The sequence below is a fragment of the Candoia aspera genome, chromosome 7, assembly GCF_035149785.1.
Source record: "Candoia aspera isolate rCanAsp1 chromosome 7, rCanAsp1.hap2, whole genome shotgun sequence".
Lineage (NCBI taxonomy): Eukaryota > Metazoa > Chordata > Lepidosauria > Squamata > Boidae > Candoia > Candoia aspera.
In genome coordinates, this window is record NC_086159.1 from 31,205,816 (window position 1) to 31,227,354 (window position 21,539).

The 21,539-nt window shown below is 40.6% G+C and overlaps 1 protein-coding gene across 1 annotated transcript; it reads left to right on the forward strand.

Annotated features, from left to right (window-relative positions):
* The first annotated feature begins 503 nt into the window (after positions 1–503).
* On the forward strand, positions 504–20,603 carry CSDC2 (cold shock domain containing C2). The gene is made up of 4 exons (XM_063308300.1): positions 504–610; positions 14,770–14,962; positions 16,734–16,856; positions 18,851–20,603. The coding sequence occupies exons 2-4, from the start codon at positions 14,787–14,789 to the stop codon at positions 19,011–19,013; spliced, it is 462 nt and encodes a 153-aa protein (XP_063164370.1). The 5' UTR covers positions 504–610; positions 14,770–14,786; the 3' UTR covers positions 19,014–20,603.
* The last annotated feature ends 936 nt before the right edge of the window (positions 20,604–21,539 follow it).

Genomic DNA, 21,539 nt, shown 5'->3' on the forward strand with positions numbered 1-21,539 from the left:
GTCTGGGACTCCATTGGCCAGACTGGACCCAAGGTATTTTGTTGCTTAAGGTGATGCCCACTCGCTGCTCCCCAGCTCAGGTACGTATTCAGCCAGACTGGTAGGTGAACCTCATTGCAGAAGAAAGGATGGGTGAAGCAACCTCCACCATACTAAAGCAACAGGCCTCGAGGTTCAGGGAAAGCCGCCTGCCACCCGCGGCTCCGTTTTGCAAAGCTTGCCTCCACTTCGACCCAGGCTTTCCTCCTGCAGACCCTCTACGGGTTTGACCAGCTATGCATTTTGTAAGTACTTACAAAAAAGGCTTTGTTTCCCTACGCGAATTAAAACAACTTAATACAGGAGGAGGCAACCTTTCTCTTTCTTCACGCCACCCTCCCAAGCCATGTCTCTTTAAAGCCCGGAACAGAAATCGCCATCCAAACCCCGCCCACCTCCCACTATTCTGACGTCAGGAGGGTAGAGTTGTCCGTCCCCACACCCCCTGCTTTAAATTCAGCAGAAGGTAGCCTGGGAGAGAGGAGGAAAATTATAATCATAGCGGGCGTGGAAGAGCAAAGGCGAAACCTTGAAGTAAATCGTTTTGTGAGAGGATCTCCGCTCGCCGAAGGTAATTGATCGTTTCTCTGGGAGGGAGCAAGGATGCCTTGCAATTGCAGCTAGCCAGCTTTAGGAGGAGGACCGGGAGCTGAAGAAGGTGAAAAGGAGCCACGCTGAGAGGAGCTGAGTGCGTGGATTCGTATTTATTAGCACTGCGCTGGGACTAACAATTCCGCGTGATGGAGAACAGCCGTGTGTGATTTCGGACGTGCGTGTTGGACTTCTTTCCCGGATTTGTGTGCGCGCGCGCTTGTGCACGTATTATGATGATGAACAGCCTGCTGTTTGTTGCTGGCTCTTTGAAGGCAACAATCAGCTGGGACGCCTTTTTTGCTTCTTATTCCGAACGAAAAGGCACCCCTAACCCCAAAATAAATGCGCAAGGAGGGGTTTTCGAAATATGTGATAGTCAGCTGTAGCCCCTAATAGGTTACAATTTGACAAGGAAGCAAGCAGCAAGGAGCCAGGATCTGAGGGCGGGGGGCGGAGGAAGTGATGCGGAAACCGTAATTGGAGGTTTGTGTGTTTGTCTTAGAAAAAAACATAAAGGCGGTCTGTAGGATTTGTGAAATGCTCACTTCCCCACCCCTTTTGGTCTTGATCGCTTCTCCGTCGCCTGCCTCCTAATGCCTGGTTTCCTAGTACTAAGGTTGGGTCTGTATTCAGATCATAAAGATGGCATTCATCTCGTTCGATTAAACAGCGGTTGCAAATGTGCCTGTTTAACTATGGCTGCTCCGTAACGCTGCGACTGATTGTTCTATGCAGGGGAGTGGTAGCCTTTGAAGAAAACCCAGTTATGGGTGGGAGGGTTTTTAAAACTCTTTAGGTTCAGAAATACCTTTTGTATAGAGGTTCCCTTTTTTTGAAGGAGTGCTAGGTCCTGCTACAGACTTATAATATGGAAGTGAAAGTGGTTATGTTTTCCCTTGTACCAGTCTTCCCAGGAAAGGAATAAAAGGACTTAATCTGTACCAGTGGCATTTATATAGTTTTGAGCCTTTAAAGAAGGAAGTGTGAGAGAGGGAGTAAAAGTGATCCATAAAACAGCAAAATAAGTGTGATATTTAATTCCATAATCAAAGATATATAACTACATTTTATGGCAAGGTTTTAGAACAGGTTGGAGATTAAGAGGTGAAATCTAACATACCTGAGGCTCTAGACTTGGGGTTTTGTGGCATTAGTAAATGCCACATATATCTGTCTACATCTGCATTAAAAATAGGCCACCCGAAGGGTAACTGTTGCAGCAAAAATAAGCTGTGTCATTTTAAGACAATGTCGTTTTAACATTGATTATGGCTCATACTCCTGTGGACCAAAGGTAATTTTAGCTGATTATGCATAGAACGTTGCCCTGAACTGGATTTGTATCTGTCTTTTAGTCAGTTTGCTACACCAGCTCTATGGCTGTAGTTTAAATTATTGGTCTGCCTGAAGAGGGGCCTTGCTGTTTTTATCAAAGCAACATTGTATGGCTAGATACAGTTGAGGTCAATCTATTTCTGGAAGCTAAAAGGCCAAAAAAGATTTATTTTCTAATTCTTTCTTGGCTTCTCTAGGATGAATTGGGGTATGTGTGGGAAGGCACTATATGTAAGTGTGTATTTTTAATTGATGGAGCCATTTGGCAAAAGAACTGGTTTGCTTGCTAGCATTGCATGAATTAAAAACTTTTTTTTGTCTTCATAAAACTACTAGTGTTTCTCTTTTCTGAACTATGTGTATATGATGCTTTGCTTAAAAAACTAAGAATCTACTGAGAGGGCCAGACAGTGGAAACCAGTTACCATTTGGAAATCCAATTAAGAATGAGTAATTTTGTCTCTGGGGTGAAAGTTTCCATTTAGTATAGTATCTGCATGCTTTCTGCATTGGAAGAACCAATGCAATAATATACTTACCTTGTATATTTGTTCAGATGGGGAGACTGCGTGGAGAAAACAAATGTTAGTGAATTTTCTGGGCAATTCATTTCCTTTTAGTGGGATAAAACTTACGATACATGGAAGGGTGATAGGATTTAGAAATGAAGAGATTGTTTTGTGGGACTGGTTATGGTTGTATGCGTGCACAAAATGCTACTGAGGAATTTATTTTACCAGCTCAAATGGTGGCAGGGGTAAAGACTCTTTGAGACTACAAGGGTTTTCTCATTATTCAAAGGCTTCTAAGAAACAAAGCTTGTTCATTATAGCCTCTGCTCAACAACTGTGATTTTTACAAGATTTATTATAAGAAAAGTAGAAAAAAAACCTTATTAAATTAATATCACCCAAGCAATTCATCCAGATAAAAACAGTATGACACCAGGAAATTAGAATGAAAAGTTGATGTGCCACAATCTAACTTTGGTTTTACATAAAGTGTGAACAAGGCATGTGCATAAATTGAATTCTGCCTTCTGGTCCAAATTCCATTTACTGATTGTGTTCTGTGAACAGATCCTTGTGCATTCAAGGTTACTCATTCTGTCTGGCATAAAACCTATATTTCTTTGGTATTGATATACAGCTCAAAATGAGTCTGAACAATCCAACTACACACACACAGTATGTTAGATCCTTTGTGTGCTCTTGTATCATCTGTAGGGTTCATATTAAGTTTTTTGCAATGGACATTGATGTTACAAAAGATTTCAAGGTTTTTCAGTGTACTTATTTTGTCTGCTATGCACTTTTACACAAGGAATATTTTTTTATATGGTCTGTGTCATTAAGCTCAGCCAGGCAATCATTTTATCATACATCCTTGCACACACAGGCAATTGCCTTTACTACAAAGGAGTAATCCAATACAGTTAACCAAACTGTTCTAAGCAAGCTTACTTGGAACAGTTTGGCTAACTGTATTTGTAGACACCTCACTCTGAATGGACATTCCTTAATTGAGAACTTTTCATTGGTCTCAATGAAATAACCTTTTAAACACACTATTAACAACTTGTATGTGGGTCTTTTCTCATACTCTGTTTTCCCACCAAGTATTCTCTAGAGCTGTTGGATTTCAACTTTGTAACTTTCAGCTAGTATATAGCAAAAGCAAGAGCCAGTTTGGTGTAGTGGTTAAGGTAGTAGGCTAGAAACCAGGAGACTGTGAGATCTAGTGCTGCCTTGAGCACAAAGCCAGCTGGGTGACTTTGGACCAGTTACTTTCTTTCAGCTTAGGAAGAAGGTAATAGAAAACTACTTCAGAAAAAAATCTTGCCAATGAAACTGCGGGGACTAGTCAGCTCAAAGGCACAAATATGTATAGCAAAAGGCCATGCTGGTTGAGAATTCTGAGAGTTGTAATTTATTTAGATGGATGATGCCCAGCTGGACATTGCTACTTTGAATTCTGTTCTCTTTTACCCATTGATAATCTCTGTGCACTTTACAATGAAGTGAAATACTTGGGCTCATTAAATTACACTGAAGAATAAGCTTGAAATGATGCAAGTACTATCAATGTCATTCAGTAAATTGGGAGGAATACTGAGGATACTGCAATCCATTGCATTCTTGGGAACATCTAAATTCTTAGACGTTGTCTCTGGACCAGTTCTACCATTAGGCAAAGCATGACAGTAGATATTGGGGATTTGGAGTGGTGATGAGGTATTGTGAGAACAGAACTGTGTGTGTATGCCACAGAACTTGCTGTCTGTGATGCAATAGCACATACTAGTTTCTTACTAACACCAAATAAAAATTCCACCACAAATGGTAGTGTCTGATGTGAAACTGAGTGAATTTAATTTCTGAAGTTCATTTTATTTAGGGAGTGGAGGAGCATTCTAACTGCAATTGAAGTGAACAGATCTTAGCAAGTATTTTAACACCATTTTAATTAATTTGAAAGTTGCCTTGCTTATTCAGTTGCTTATCAGTCCTCTTGAAGCTCCTGAAGCAATGAACAATCAACTGAGTCTGAAGTGGACATTTTTTTCCCACAGAGCACAGATATTGTCTTAGGGATGTGCATAACATTTGGAATTGAGACTTCCCAACTCCCTCCTGTTTTGAATGTAAAACACCTGTAAAACAGTCTGAAATATTTCTCAAATTCTAAAAACAAACTTAAAACAGATGTTTTGAGCTTACAGCACTTTAGAAATATTTGTAAGAGCTGTTTAACACATAAAGTAGAGCATTTTATGTTCAGAACAATGTGTTTCAAGTTCAAAATAGTTCAAAGCATTTTGCACATATTGTATATATGAACAAGGTTAGTAAAGCATGGAGTGCATGTGGCCCACAGACATCTTCCATCACAGAATAGATATATTAAATAAATGGATCCTATTAAAAGTAAAAAGAGCAAAAAATGCTGGTGCTTTTGATGATATGTATCGCCAACATGCTCCTGTGGTTCTTGGCTGCTGAAAAAAATAAATTACAAAATTTAGGTCCTGAATGCAGAAAGACTGTGTAGAATTAGGTACCTCTGTCTTGCCTTCAGTAGGCAAAGCAAATCACAAATGTTCTTATAGCCCTCCATAACTTCATTAATGAAGGCCCCAAGAGGGTTATGGTGTTGACAGTGTCATCTTTCCTTGGCTGTGTGGTGAGTAGTGAACTAGAGACCTGTTTCTTAGTTGCTGGTGCCATCTTAATATGTGATGTCATTTTCTGCATCTTCTATGACCATAGAAGACCATGAACTGTGATATCTAAAAAAAAAAAAAAAACCAAACAGTCTTGCATGGGAAGTAGAATCTGAGTCTGAAGAGGGACTGGTTCTGTCACAATGGATTTTGAGTCTCTAGCAGCAGTGATAATATACTCCCATTAATTATTTTCATTTTTATCTCAACAAAACTCAAGGCATCTTACAGTAAAGCACCAAGGCTACCAAATCTGGGCTATGAAAATCCAGGCGACCATTAGATGGCAGCCAGAAGTGTTTTCAGCATCATTTTGCTGCCATCTACCAGTTCAGGGTTTTGCAGCCCAAAGATGGTACCCTAAATCACCAAACAGAGCAGGCTTAATTATAACTCCTTGGAAACTCTGTCCTCCATAAGTCCACTGCCTTGTAGGTGAATTTTGGAGGATCTCATTTGGGGTAAATGTTTGAATGTCTGGCTTGATATGATCTGCATACAGTAGCAGGATGACCTGCATCTTTTGCAGCTGGGATTTGGATGACTAGCAGCAAATGAATACAAGAAACTGACAAAAGCTTGAAAGGGCACTCAGATGAGGCAAAGGACATGAATATTTATACTGCATTCTCCAATATCTAGCAATGTTAGCCCATAATATCACATTAGCAAATATTCTTTTCTGTATTGCTCTGGGCAGCTAATTATTATTTCTAGCCTACTAGTATCTAGTGATAAATTGGAAATCTGGGTGAATGAATAAGAAACTACATTATCTTAAAATACTATAGTTTTGAAGGCATCCAATAAAAATTTATTGGCAGTAGGTTTGGGGGATATCAAAGAAATATTTAATGCTGGGAATTAATTTCAGCATCATGCAGTGATAGTCCTGTTCTTTACCACAAATACATTTGTAAGGATTGACACATGTATGAAAAATTGATCTATGATTATTTATCCTGATGACTAAAACCAGAACATCTTTATTCAGAGGTAGAAGGCTGTAACTGGCAGATAGCTGCTTCTTGCAGGCAATCATGATAATGCCCTCATTTTAAATTTCCAAGGGATATCTAGCTAACTGTTGCAGGATCAGATCAGAGATGGTTCTCAAGTTCTTTGTATACTGAAAAGATACTGAAATTTATTTAACTAAAAATAGCTTAAGGGTTTCTAAACAAATCTTGGGCCCAGAATGTATGAGAGGCAAATAATAAATACTACATAAGGGAAAGTTCTTACATGCCTATGCTCCATCAGATATTTCTTTCAGAATTTTCTGTTGTATCATCTCAATCATCTAGCTTGATTTTCAGAAATCAACAAAATAGTTTTTTTCTACTGAAACTAAAAACTGTTGAAGATAGGCGACAAGTGCTGATCTGCACCCTGCCAACTTCCTGACGAATTCTTTAGTTCTATGTAGATAAAACCTTATCCCGAGGATAGATTGAACATCTGTTCAGAGACAGTTTCTGACTATTGGCATTGGCATCCCTATCTTACTGCTGGTGTGATATTTTTGGCCTAAAATATAAATTCATATGGCAATGGACAACCTTTGTTTTCCGTTAACTGGAGTATGGTCAGTGTTAATATGCATATGTAGTCCTAGCCCAAAGCAGTACCCTTCCATTCTTTCAAAATAGCTAGTAAGTAGACCCAGGACTGCTTTCTGAAACAGGAGATAAAATGCTGCTTCTGACATTGACCTGGGTCATGTAATATGCTTTGGCTTCACATTTTGGGTAAACCAGCTAATTGTTATAGTTAATATACTACATTTTAAGTACCTGTTGAAAACTTTGTTCTTCACCCGGTCCTTCCAGGTTGGAAGAATAATCCAACCCCCCCCTTTTAATGAATAAGTTTTTTAATTGTTTTAAGTGTTATTTTACTACATTCTTATTGTAAACCTCAAGATTTTTGGTATATGAAGCAGTATATAAATGTATTTCTTTAATACTTAACAAATCAATAGTTAGCCCAGAAACTAGACACTATTATGTGTTTTAATCATAGTTAGCTCAGTGTGTGAAACCTGACACTATTTCCCTCCAACTTGGTAAAGAGCTCATAAAAGCAACTGTAAATGATTGCCTACAGGGCAGAGTGAGAAGCTGTTTTGTCAAAAGCCTTATTCCTTCAAGGCAAATCTAACACTGGTAGGTCACATGCTGACATAAATGGTGCCAAAGGGGACTAGATAAGCCTTTATTTTCATTGTCGTCTTATTCTTGTCTGTTATATCATACCTAGCAGGCTGCCATAGGAGGAACAGATTACCCTTGTCAGACTAACCTCCAAGCTTTTTTCTGGTTATCATTCCATACATGAAGGGGAATTTACTTTAGAATTTTTTTCAAAAGAGGAAAGAATTTTGGAGAAATACTTTCAGGTAGATAGTTGAGTTCTTGCCTTGAGTTAGCTGCAAGATGGTCAAGGGTATTTTATTTATTCATCAAATTTCACCACTGCCCATCTCCCCACAAGAGAGGGACTCTGGGCGGTTTACAATAAAGCTGTATGTATGAATGTAGAATGAAAGACAAGATAATCAGCTGTCCATTGGTCTGCAGTCTGAGTTTCCATACTTTGTTAACATTCTAAGAGAAGATATCATGATGGAACTTGACCATGGGGGTTTTTCAGTAATGGGTCACCAGTTAAGTGGGAGGCTCTGCTGATCAAAAGTTGTTGGAGAATTTCTTCTTTCCCTGGAGAAATTGTCCACCCAATTTTCTGCCCCAATCGTTGGTTGTCAATCACCTTTTGAAAATAAGATGAGAGCTGTTTTTGGCTGCAAAATCTGCAACCCTCCTAAAGAACATACATAGGAATATGGAACAAATGATACAGTAATAGTCCAGTGTGTTTTAAGTAAGAGTGTGTTGTTATATTACCATAAAAGCATGCGAAAGTGAGCAAATGAGGATATCTTCATGCTTATGTGGTCATTTTTACATTATGACTGGTTTAACTGTATGTAAAATCTGTTCATATAATCTGGATCAGCTATTTAGTGTACCAGTCTGGGGCAGGTTTCTCTAATCTGGCAATCCCAGGAACATTAGAGTATAACTCCTCATCCTCATTAAGCATACCTGGATGATAAATAAACATTACTGTTGTTAATATCTAATTTTAATATATTTTCGTCTCTTGCTACCTTCTTTAGTCATTTCACTTTGGGTCTAGTTTAAGGTAACAAATACAAGCATGAGATGAATTAATTATCATGTCCTGCCTTTGCAGTTTTGATACTTTGCATCTATTATTGGCTATTAGGTTCTGGCCAGTGAGATGGAATGCAAGTAAATTGGTGGAGATCACTAACACAAAAAACTTCCACCAGTACGGCTGGTTCTCTGAAGAACCACAGTGGATCAAGAAGTAACTGATGATCTGGGTGTGTTTATGGTAGGAGAACATTTGGGGGCAAACCCCCCAGTCCCTTTAGGCTTGATGTAGTGGCTCATGTAGAAAAAGCTGATTTTTACCAAACAGTAACCAAAGAGTAACAAGCTAGGTATTCAAAAGGTATACTTAGGTGCATACATCATGCATCTCTTAATTTTCCATAGACAATTACATGGATAATTAACAGGGCTAAGTAAGTCTGAAACATCTGTGTGTCATGTTCACTGATTCAATGTAGTTTATACATCGTAACGTTTCACATGCCATGGCGCTGACGTGCGTTTCTGTTTGGTAGGAAGCTGCTGTGAGACCTTGTACCAAGCTCTGTATGTGAAATCAGTACAATGGAATGTGTTTCGGTTATGTTATCTGTTCAAGGCCTTTTCCCACAGACCATCAGAAACGGTTAGGAGCACCTGGGATTGTGAACTTGAGAAGATTCTATGGGGGGAGGGATTTCATTTGCACCAAGGGTTTTTAGTTTGAATTTGGCGTGCTTTAATCATTCTCAGCTTTCTCTGTGATCCTGCATACTATTCTTTAATAAATCAGATATCTTTGAACTCCTGCTCATGAGTCTGATAGTGTTTTAGAATAGGCAACCATTACATAAAGCTGAGAATCCCCAAAGTTGTACCGTTAGCTCCTACCAAGATCAGTTTCTTGCGAGGGAAAATAGTTAACGATGGCTGAGTCCAAGCTCACGACCGGGGGACTTGAGGAGATGGCTAGCTTGATGCCTGAGTCGACGGTCAAGAGCGGAGAACTGAGCCTCACCCCAGAACCTTCAGACTCCCAGGATGAATCAAGTTCCAATTCTGATGCGGAGGAATCTGACGATGGGGAAGAGCCAAAGCAACCGGCACACAACGAATCGCTCGCAGAGTTGATCACCTTGGATGAAGTAGGGGAACCCCAACCAGGGACATTGGGGGCGTCCTGGAAGTATCGGTTCCTGCTAACCCCAGACAAAGAATTTACTACTGTGTCAACAGAAAGAAAACCAGATATGCGAGGGAGGGAGGACTCTCAAACCCCTGAGAGACTAAGGGTGATGGAAGCCAAAATAGAATTGATAGAGTACATGCTAAGAAACCTGTCTTTGTCACTGGAGGGGCAGGGAAGGCGCGGAGGAGATCCCAGCTTCCCGCAACCATCCCCCATCCTCCCATCCAGACTGCTGGTGGAGCGGGGCCGGAGACAGCTCCAGGATGAATCTCCACCCCGCAGGGTTTGATCACCAGTGTCCCCACCCCCAAAAGGGAAAGCTACTGTAACCTGGGGCCCAACCATGCAAGTGGCTGCCGGTTCCACTCCAACCGGAGTGGGGGGTGAGAGACTTTTCTGTCAAATTTGATGGGGATCCAACAAAGTTATCTTTCTTTTTAACTAATGCTAAAAGTTATATGAGGCAGTTTGGAGCATGCTTCCCTTCCGAAGAGGCTAAAATAACTGCCATTGCCACCAAGTCGAAGGGTCGCGCGGCTGACTGGTATGTTCAATTAAGTGATGCTGACTCCCCTGCACTTGATTATTTCGATGATTTCATGTGGGCGTTAAAGCTGCATTTTGAAGATCCTCTGGCCAAGGCAAGAGCTAAGAAGGCACTGAAGGATCTTACCCAGGGCTAAATGTCCATAGCTGATTATGCCCTAGAGTTTAAGGCTCTAGCTGGGAAAATCCCTGACTGGTCTCAGTCAACCCTAATAGAACGTTTTAAAGAGGGACTCAACCAGGACGTCCTACGGTGGGCGTTGTGTAGAGACGACCCAGAGTCATTGTACGACTGGATCTGCCTGGCAGGAAAGGCTGAACACGCTCAGCATACCTTCATGCAAACCAGAAAATCTGAAAAACCTCCCGCCAACATAAGGGGACCCCGAAGCACTGCGACTGCTGCCCGGCCAAGCTATAGAGCCTGGGATGAGAGGAGAGAGCGGCGCTATGCGAGGGATCAGTGTCTTCGATGCAGAAAAGAGGGCCATCGGGCAGCTGATTGCCCAAAAGCCAAGGCTGGAGATCGAGCTGGGAAGCCGCTGGCCAAATCACGCCCCCCTCGCGGCAGATGACAGCGGCCAAAGGGACAGCCGATGCTGAAGAAGTACTATACTTCTCGGGGGAGGCTGAAGACAACTCCAAGGAGCCGGCAGGAAACGCCAGCCATCTGCCATGAAGGGAGCTGCCGGGCAGGTGGAGGAGGATGGGCGTGAAGATGCTACGGTGAGTGCTGACTGTCCCACTTTAGCAGTAAAGGTGAAATTGGGTTCCTGCACAAAAACTACAGAGGTATGGGCTTTAGTTGACTCTGGGTATTCCAGGTGTTTAATCCACCCTGATCTGGTTGCGGCTTTGGAGCTGCCTCATTTCCCCCTCCAGCATCCTTTGATCTTCACACAGTTGGATGGTTCAACAGTGGGGGGGGGCAGCAACCCATTTCACTGGAACTGTGGCAATGCAAATGGGCAGTCACCGTGAGACTTTGAAATTCGTGGTAGCACCCGTTGGCAATCCCTTGGTAATCCTGGGGATCCCATGGTTGACCTATCAAAGCCCATATATAAACTGGGAGCACAGAACTGTGACTTTTACAGATGGATTTTACCAAGCTCCTACAGCGGAGATGATTGCACATGCAGGGGTTGGAAGGGCAGCAATCGCCACACCATGCCCTGACTTACCACAGTTAGAAGGCTTGCCTGCTCAATACCAAGAATTTGCTGACGTTTTTGGGGAGATGGAAGCAGATCAGTTACCCCCCCACTGGAAAACTGACTGTGCAATAGAGTTGGTCCATAATGCTCAATTGCCCAAGCCAAAAATTTATCCGATGACTCAGAAGGAGCTCGAGGCATTACGGGACTTCATTGACAAAAATCTGTCAAGGGGGTTTATTGAACCTGCTAATTCCCCAGTTGGGGCCCCTGTGTTATTCCTGGAAAAGAAAGATGGCACACTTCGCTGTACGGACTATCGAGGGTTAAATTCCGTCTCTATTGTCAACAAGTACCCTGTACCTCTCATGAAGGACATGTTAGCTCATTTGTCAAAGGGCAAGATTTTCTCCAAGCTCGATCTTCACGAAGCCTATTTCTGCATTCGCATAAGAGCTGGAGATGAGTGGAAAACTGCTTTTAATTGCCCACTAGGATCGTTTCAGTACAAAGTCCTCCCTTTTGGGTTAGCAGGGGCACCTGGAGTCTTCATGCAGTTGATTAATGAAGTTTTACATGATCATTTATTTAAAGGGGTCCTGGTTTATTTAGATCTCATTTACACTGAAACCGAGGAGGAACACGAACGCCTCCTCAGACAGGTGTTACGCAAACTTAGAGATGCCAAACTTTCCGAATGTGAATTTCACAAAACCCAACTTGACTATCTGGGCTATCGAGTGTCTGACAAGGTATAGAAATGGACCCTGAAAAAATTCAGGCAATTCTAAGTTGGGAACGTCCCCGCACCCAGAGGCAATTACAAAGTTTCCTAGGGTTCAGTAATTATTATCGCCAATTTATCCAGGGATTCACTGAGATTGCCTTGCCCCTCACTGATTTACTCTGTACCACTGTATTCAGTGTGCTTATTGTCTTTTGGTATCTGGTGGTAGGTAGTCTTAGGTCAAATTACAGAAGGTAGCTTGTTTTGAGCTGCATTTCCTCAAGGTTAATTTGTCAGAGCCAGAAATGAATGGAAGCTATCACTCTTTGGTGCAGCTAATACCAGACTTTAGGACAAGGTCCAGTTCTTGCTCCAATGGCCACTCAGTTGGGGGGGCGGCTGTGCAAAAGGGTCTGAACAACAACACTGTAGACCTGCTAGTCAGTGCACCTTTTTTCTCCAAATCCTTAAACATTTCACAGTTGGGGAAGTTGGTTAATTATACATGGTTAGGGAGGCTATTTTTCACCTTTATTTAAAAGTATAAATCACAAAATGATGATTAGTTGGTATATGCAGTATGTTTAATGCAATGGATGAACAAAGTTTATAAGGAAAAACTATATAAGCTTAGAGACAGAGATATAATGGGAGTGGTCGCAGGGTTTTTTCCCCTCAAAGAGCAAGAGTACAGAAGTATTGTGAAGCAAAAAGGGGGACTAAAGAAATGTCATGGGCTTTCCACCTAGCCCTCTAAACCTCCTTCCTGCTGTGGCCTTCTTTCTCTCTCTTTCCCAAAGAACAGCACCTCAGCAAGAGAGTCTCTTGGCCTGGCTGCCTAAAGACCTGGTCCTTTTCTTCTGTAAGGGTCTCTGTTTTTACCTTAGTCCAGTGTTTCCCAACCTTGGCAAATGTAAGATGTGTGGAATTCTGAGAGTTGGAGTCTACACATCTTAAAGTATTTAAGGTTGAGAAACACTGTCTTAGTGTATTGTGTGAATCCATTAATTAGATTTGCAAACCATAGTTTATGACTTAGTGTTTTATGAATACTGTGGCTCTTTACCTCTGCGAAGGTTGACTTGACTTTTTTCAACGTAAAACAAGGAGGCTTACTTTACATCCTGGTTTGTCTGGGATCATTCCAGTTTTGTACTTCAGTCTTTATGATTAAGGAAGTTTTGAAAAGTAGGCTTGCAATGCTCCACAAAAGAGGAACATGAGCCTAGCTGTCTGTCATGACTCACTCTCCGTTGTCTGGCAAAGGGGAACAAGTTCAAATGGTGGCACCTGTGCCCTCCCTTTATCTGGGAAGCCTTGGTTTAGGCATTGAAGCTCACCAGGGAAAATACAGTCTCAGTAGGAGAGCTTCCTTGCTTGTTTATATGCCTGTGAGATAAAATCTTCTGTTTTAAGACTTAAGACTGTAAGTGGGTATTCAGGGAATCCAAAATTTAGGGGTTGGTGCTGTATTTCCACAGAAACGGTTAAGCCTCTTTTGATGTGAGCCAGTATTTTCTAGGACTTGCTTCTGGTCCAGATGTATAGCATGAACATTATGTATGGGAAGGTAGGCTCTGCAGCCTGCAAGGCAAAGGAATTCTAAGGAGTGCGTAATACCAGATTTCCTTAGGCCTGAAGTATTCCTGAGTTCTAGTATGTATTTAGTCTGTCCTGGATCAAAAGATTAGTGGTATTCCTGTCCCTTGCATTTCATAAGAAGTAACTCACTGAGAATTTGACACTGACACACATTGTTTGCTATGTGGTGCATAAATCTTCTAGTAGAAGCAAAACCAGATGTTTGCTATCACCAAACAGCTGGAAGGTGACTGATTTACTGTTCCCTAAAGGTTGTTCCCTCAGTTTTCAGAGAATCTTGAAAAACATGTATTTTTCTATGTCTGAGTTTGTCTATTGGGCTACATTGTGATTTGTTTAACCAAGATTTGTTGAATAAGTCACCACTGGCTAGTTTCACACATTACACTAAGCCATATGCAAATATCCTGGCTGAGTTCATACAACACGCTCAGCCAAAGCAAAACAAACCACATCATGGCTTTGCATGATGTATATGTGTAGTTGCCAAACAGGCATCTAAACTGGTGGAAGGTCAGGATGAAGGTGATCGTTAGATAATGGAAGTAAAAATAATTAAAAAGTTATGATTTTTAATAACTGTGGCTGTAGCTTAGAACGCGAAGTAATGAAAGGTCTAATTGGGAAGGAGCATTCTTAGGATATAAAAGCAGCCAGGTTAGAGTGGAGATGTGCTAAAGTTGTTGTGAGTCGAGTGGCGTACAAGTTTAATAATATGTTGTTGTTGTTATTATTCACTGACAACAGAGAGGGGGAAAGATGGAGAAGGAGGGAATTTTAGTCTTCCCCAACCTGTTGTCCATCAGGTGTATTGGGTCTGGAATTCCCAGAATTCTTAGCCAACATTACAATGGGGAACATTGTTGTAAACACACGTTGTACAGCTCTTGAGTGTTCTCACAGCCTGACTCATCGCTTGCTGTTTTACAATGGTTCTTCCTCTGTACTATACAATAATGAACCAAAATGTTAAAGTGGCTTTAAATGTATACTGAATTATCTTACGAGTTACACTAGTGTTGTTGCAGCTTCTGCTTAAAACTACCATGCACTTAAAAAAAAAAATTCCTTAGGCGTCTTATTCCTCTGCCTCTGGCTTGCGCTGCAAGTCAAACTTAAAAGCTAAGCACTGCTGCTCATTTAATTTCCCACTGACACCAATTATCTCATTCCAGGAGACAACCCCTCCACCATGTCATCTGACCAGACATCTCAATCTACAGTACCACCTCTTCACTCTCCAAAGTCACCTGTGTGGCCCATTTTCCCATTCAATAGGGAGGGAAGCCGGATTTGTGAGAGGGGTACTCACCTTCTTCGGGACTTACCCAGCCCCCTTCCCACAAAAAGAACAAGGACTTACTCTGCGTAAGTATCCAAAGTTGACCGGAAGTAAACTTAATGGATTTTTAGAAAGAATTACTGTTGGATTTTTACTGTAGAATTTGATGACTTGGAGCCTATTAGTTGAGGCTGGAAGAAGTGAGGAATTGCAGTCATAATTGCATCTCTGTCCTTGCTTCCAGGTATATGTAGTTCTGGCCTATTTCTCCCTGATTCTCTCTACATTTTGATCCTAGGAAAACAGCAGAACATCACAATGCTGCTTTTTTGATAACTTTGGTTATTCAGTTCCCCATGCAATGATAATACCAAATTGTTCCCATACTTTAGTAAAGTCAACATAAGAGGCCTCTTTGATCAGGCCATAGCCCTATTTAATCCATGACTTCGTGTCATACAATTGCCAGTTGGATGTATAAAGTTGGGCATCTTCTATGAATCCTGGAAGTTCACATATGAGGTGCAAGTCATACATGAGCGATCAGACCAATACAATCCCTTAGAGAAGGAAATAGCAACCCACTTCAATATTCTTCCAAGAAAACCAAATGGATATTCACAACCAGGACAACGTCAACATGATACTAGAAGATGAATATTGTGGTGCTCCAAAACCACAGATTCAGAGGAAGTAGAAGTTGAATAGTTCTATGATAATGTGCAGTGCTTAATTGATACAACACCCCCAAAATGTCATTCTTTTTTATAGGTGATTGCAGTGCTAAAATTGAAAGTAAAATAACATCTGGAATAATGGGAAAGTTGGCTTCAGTGGAGAAAAGGAAGCAGCAGACAAACTAATAGAGTTCTGCTGAGGCGATTTAAAGTTTATAGCTATTTTATTTATTTATTTATTTATTTTCTATCCTGCCTTTATTATTTTTATAAATAATTCAAGGCGGCAAACATACCTAATACTCCTTCCTCCTCCTATTTTCCCCACAACAACAACCCTGTGAGGTGAGTTGGGCTGAGAGAGTGTGACTGGCCCAAAGTCACCCAGCCGGCTTTCATGCCTAAGGTGGGACTAGAACTCACAGCCTCCTGGTTTCTAGCCCGTTGCCTTAACCACTAGACCAAACTGGCTCTATACTTCATTCTTTTATTAATCTAAAATATGACTTTACATATTGCTGGTTGGCCAACACTGAAATCAGACTGAAAATATATGCTGTGAGCAAAGTCAGAAATTTCAGCCAGCCAAAACAAGTCCTGGTGCTGACTGCAGCTCAGATTATGAATCTTTTCTAAGTTACAGTTTAAATTATTCATCAAGCCAATAACATACGATTTCAGTAATAGTCCATAGGATTATACAGTGATGGTAAATAATAGATTTAATGCAGTAGATGTGATAAATGTCTGATTAAGAACATAATAGACTAGAGATAAACAACGTGTGAATCTCCAGATGTTGAATTACAGGTACATCTCCCATGAGCTATAGCCAACATAGCCAATGGTGAAAGGTAGTAGGAGCTGAAGTTGTACAAAATCTGGAAGGCACCATGGTGTCTATCCTTGTACACATAGCCAAATTAATGTCAGATGTAAATAAATAAAAATCTAGGATAATATGTTGGCTGGTCTTATTTTCTTTCTATTATAGCACAATTGCTCTTTGTTTTAACCTATAGTTTATTAGCTTTAAGTATCCTTCTCATGAAAAAATAGGATTTCATATTGTTTTTGAAGGTAATATTCTGTTAGCAAAAAATATTAGAGTAGCTCAGGTTGATTTTCATCTTTCCTTTTTTCCCCTTCTTCCTCTCCTTTTTTTTTTTCTTTTCCTTAGGACGGCTCGTGCCTCTGCTGGCCCCATTTACAAAGGTGTGTGTAAGCAGTTTTCACGCTCCCAGGGCCATGGTTTCATCACCCCAGAGAATGGCACAGAAGACATATTTGTACATGTTTCTGAGTGAGTTTTATGGGGAGTGGAACATAGATGTCTTTAGTGGCTTATGTGTGGGGCAGAAATAACATGTTTGTAAGTCACAATCCCTCTTTTCTCTCTCCACACCAACTTGCATCATTGACATTATTGTAGTCTCATGCACTACATGTTTTTTCATGTATGGATGCTGACAGGAAAAAAAAATGTATGAACCAACTTGGTCTATTCTTCTTGCTCCTCTGCATACTCTGATACAATAATCACATACATCTGTGATCAGTCATTCCATTTCAACTTCTGCAAGGAAATACTGTTCTCCTGGAACTTTCTTTTGAGCCAGTTGTAGCAAGATAGAGGTATACAAGCAAATGTGTATGTATTTGTGGTGTGCAGCGCATTCTGAACTGTCAGTTTGTCCCCTTGTTTTGAGGATTTGTAAGGTAGCTCAATCATTGCCTTGGTAAGGAATACCAATCATAGAGTTGTTCAGGTGACCCAATGCCAGCCTAATGGGATGGAGACCCTAAATCCAAAAAGAAAATCAGTGCAAGGATCATGGTCCCATCTCAAGTCAACATTCTCTATCAATCAACTTGAGGGGAAATATGGTTGGTTCTGAAGGCACTTTTACAGCAGGTGAGTGAAAGGCACCTAGTGGTGTGGACAGACAATATTCTGACCAAAACTGATGTAAACAAGATCAAGATCCCTTCAAAAGAAGCTACATCATTAATGATATGAGCAGAGACATACTTATTCTCTATATCAGCCAAGTATGTAAAGGGAACAGCTAACTGGCTGAATCATCAATGCTTTCTCACAGAGGAGCAGAGTTTTTTTGTGATATCTCAGCAAGATAGGGACCACCCACCCCTCAGTTGGCCTGTTCATGATAGTGAGGCACTTTTTCTCCCAATCTCAAGACAGCAAGGCAGAGGGGATTGATGCCCTGGTGGTGCTGTGTCCTGAAAAAAAAACTTTCCCACCAACACTATTCAAAGCAGTGTGCTAAGTGAAGATGGTCAAAACATGGATGATTTTAACCCCTCCACTATGTTCCAGAAGACACTGATTCTTCAAATTTGCTTTAGTGGAAACGAGTAAGGAGCCCTTGTGCCATCTCCTGAAATGCCCAGATGTCGTCTCTCCCAGCCCTATTGATCACTTGGACTCAGATGGCTACAACTGTATGCCTGAAAAATGAATGGGAACATCTGCATTCTAATTTTCTAACCACCACAGTGGAAAACTTTGGCCTGTAGATCTATCATTTTACTTGGTGTACCTTTAAACAATAATACAAATGAGTCTTGTGGCATCAGGAACAGGGGTTCAGAACTATTGAGATTCTCTCAAGAGATCTTGAAAGAGGGTGAAAAAGGTGAAAGGTCCACTGTGCAAGCACCGAGTCATATCTGACCCTTGGAGGGACACCGCTTTTGCTACGTTTTCTTGGCAGACTATAGCGGGGTGGTTTGCCATTGCCTTCCCCAGTACATTACATAGGCTCTTGGCGAGGTACATCTCTATGTGGCCATCCTCACATGTGCTGCTTCTGCAGTGCTGCAAGACTTCTCTCACTGATCATTCACCATTTTCCCTCATTAGTTCTTTGGGATCTAACAACTGCTCCCTTTGAATGCATCAGATCCTATTAACATCATCTTCTGGAAGACAGCCTTTCTGGTAGTCTTAGCTTCAGCTAGATAGGTTGGGGAAGTAGGGTCTCTCTCTGAAACAGGGGACTAAAACATGACTAAACAGGAACCTGTACCTTTTTATGTGTATTCCATCAAAACAAGGTGATGCTAAGCAGCTTATACAGTTTTCTTTGATAGCTCTATATGTTGTTTTGTACCGATTACTTAACCAGATACTGATGCACTTAAGCTTCCTAAGGGGAATACAGTTGGCTTTTAATTTGTTATGCTTTGCCTGTCAGGCTAATTACATCAATTTCTTTCCACCATACTTTTATTCAGAGCTCTGAAATGTTCCTTCCTCTTTTTCTTTTTCAGCATTGAGGGGGAATATGTCCCAGTAGAAGGAGATGAGGTCACATACAAAATCTGTCCCATCCCACCAAAGAATCAGAAGTTCCAGGCTGTGGAGGTGGTGCTCACCCATTTAGCACCACATACAAAGCATGAAACATGGTCAGGCCAAATAATTGGCTCATAAACTGCTTCTTGAGCCTGCAGGCCATCAGGAAGCGGAGTTGAATGATATGGTGGGTGGTGGAACTGCTGGAGCAACGGAAGAGCCAGGCTGGCAATTTTTGTTTGCTGTGTGACATGTTTGCAATTTTATCTTGTGTTTTCTAAGATTTAACCTTTAGTTTGTAAACGTGCTTTTTTGTTATAGAAGGCAGGCAAGCAAGAAGTGGAAAAGTGTTGCTGGGTAGATTTACTCTTAAGTCATGAGCTCCTGACTGTACCCAATTGGACAAAAGAAATATACTATCAAAGTAGTATTTATTGGCCACTAAGACTGATATTTATCTGGTTGCTATTTCATTCATAATGAAATCGTCTATTATCCTGTCCCTTTACCAAAATTTTCCCTTACATCCTCAGCAGGGGCTGTTGCATTGTCATTGCACCCTTCTCAGCCAGAACAGGCACTCAATTAAATGGTAATGAAATGGTACTTTTCAGGGCACAATTCTGTATGGTACAAACATAGTGAAGCTGTCATTCTTCCAGAACTTTTCTAAATCATACAATCTGCAGGGATGCTTGAAGGTTTTTTTTGTGTGTGGGGGGTGCATTTCTTACATGTATAGTCATATGCAAAGAAAGCACCTACAGGCTTGCTCCTGCACATGGATGGCACTTCTCAAGATTTCTGTTCATCTTTGGCTGAGCCTGAGATCAATGGCTTGGTTACCACTGTTGTGTATATGATTATTGGTCTAGTTGCAGATCTTCTTTCAAAAACATTTCATGCACAGTACCTGAAGTAGTTATGTAGTAATCCAATAGAATGTAACACTAAGGAAGGAGCATTTCTAAAGACAAATTGGTAACTCACTGTGATGTTTTTTTCAAATATGTCTAAAAATGGGTGGAGGGATTTTTTGGTCATGTAAAAGATCTTACCAAGTTCAAAATTAGTATCTTCTGCTTGTTGTTATGCAAGTGAGTCAGTAAAATTTTGCAAATAATTCTTTGCTGGAGGTGGTTGAAGGAGGAATCTTTCTAAACCTTTTAGTCTCAAATGGACTTTAATTTTTTTCTATATGCGCTGCAGTGGTTTGTCCCAGGTAGCCTGAACTGTAGCAGGATCTTGCTTCCAGACTGTTGTGATATATATTCAGGTTATACTTAACAAAAAGGTTTCTTGTTTCTGCTCTTACTTGTAAACTAAGTTGCATCTGTTTTTTTAAATGGTAGCAAAATATAATACAGGAATGGTAATATATTTTTTTCCATTAATTGTAATTAAAAGTGTGTGTCTAAGAGTAAGGGTATTCTGGAATTCAGCCTCTACTGAAATGTGTTATTTTGCTGACATTGCATTTTTCATATATATCACAGTGTTAAGTATTACCCATGATTGCATTTGCATCTACTGAAAGTAATACATAATAATAAAATCCCCTGCAGATGAAGCTGTTTTTTTTTAGAAGACTATATTGTTGTAACATTCAAAAGAGACTAGAATGGACTTCTTAACATGGTAACCTCCAGATGTTACTGGGAGCTGCAGTTCCAACACATTTGGAATGTATCAGGCTAGGAAAATCTGAAATAAAATCAGAAGGAAGCATCTGTTTTATCCTCTTGTATTATGAATAGTAGTTTTTGGCCATGAAGATCTGCTTGAACAATAGCATCTTTGTTTACTACACTTTCAGAAATGTAGGCTTCAGTATTATCTGCATGTAATTGCACTTCTGAATATTTTTCATGACATGTTTCCTCAGAATGGATGTTTAGACTAATTCTCCCATTCTCCCTTTTGTTATAACTTTTTAATGATTATCCTCTGTGTGTCTGAAGAATAAGGATTATGTATAGAAGAGATGAAGGAATGGTCACCAGAGATAAGAGTGGGTAGTATTAAATAATGGTATCTAGTAGTATTGTATTGAGTTTCCTTCATTTGTTCCAGTTCTACCCAGTCTTTCCCCAAACATCTTAATTCCCCAGGATATACAGGGTCTTGTTCAAAAGCACAATATTGGGTTTATAATAATCTTCTAGAAATATTAAGAGTTTCCCAGGATACCATGTAGATGCTAGGAATTTGCATGGGATTGTCAGGCAGTCTAAACTGCGTAGTCTGCTGTGTGGTCTGCTGAGTTGAAAGCATTTGGGCAGTGCCACATCTGAAGCTGCATGATCTTGGAGAGAAAGATGTACATGGATGGTAAGTTTTTAAATTAATGCATGAGAAGCAAGCACCATACTTCTAGGACTTAGTGGGTGTGTTTAAGTAAATGATGTAAGTAAGAATATGAGAGCTGAGGATGTAGTGAGGTACTCTTGAATGAGATAAGGAGCTTGATAGGTAGAGCCTATAGCATAACGGTACTGCAGTATGTTGGGATAAGACTGGTGTCTGCTATAAAGATATGCTTTTTGTATTTGGATGTGTTTTCAGAGTCCTTAATGAGATGGTATGTGTGTGAATGTCTAACTTACTTTTACTGTTCATATTTGTGGGATTTCAGCCCCTTTGATCCTTTACAGACTTGCACTT

Coding starts and splice junctions, on each gene's coding strand:
- CSDC2 (XM_063308300.1), top strand. CDS start 14,787: ATGTCATCTGACCAGACATCTCAATCTACAGTACCACCTCTTCACTCT. Junction 14,963..16,733: donor AGAACAAGGACTTACTCTGC/GTAAGTATCCAA, acceptor TCTTTTCCTTAG/GACGGCTCGTGCCTCTGCTG. Junction 16,857..18,850: donor ATATTTGTACATGTTTCTGA/GTGAGTTTTATG, acceptor TTTCTTTTTCAG/CATTGAGGGGGAATATGTCC.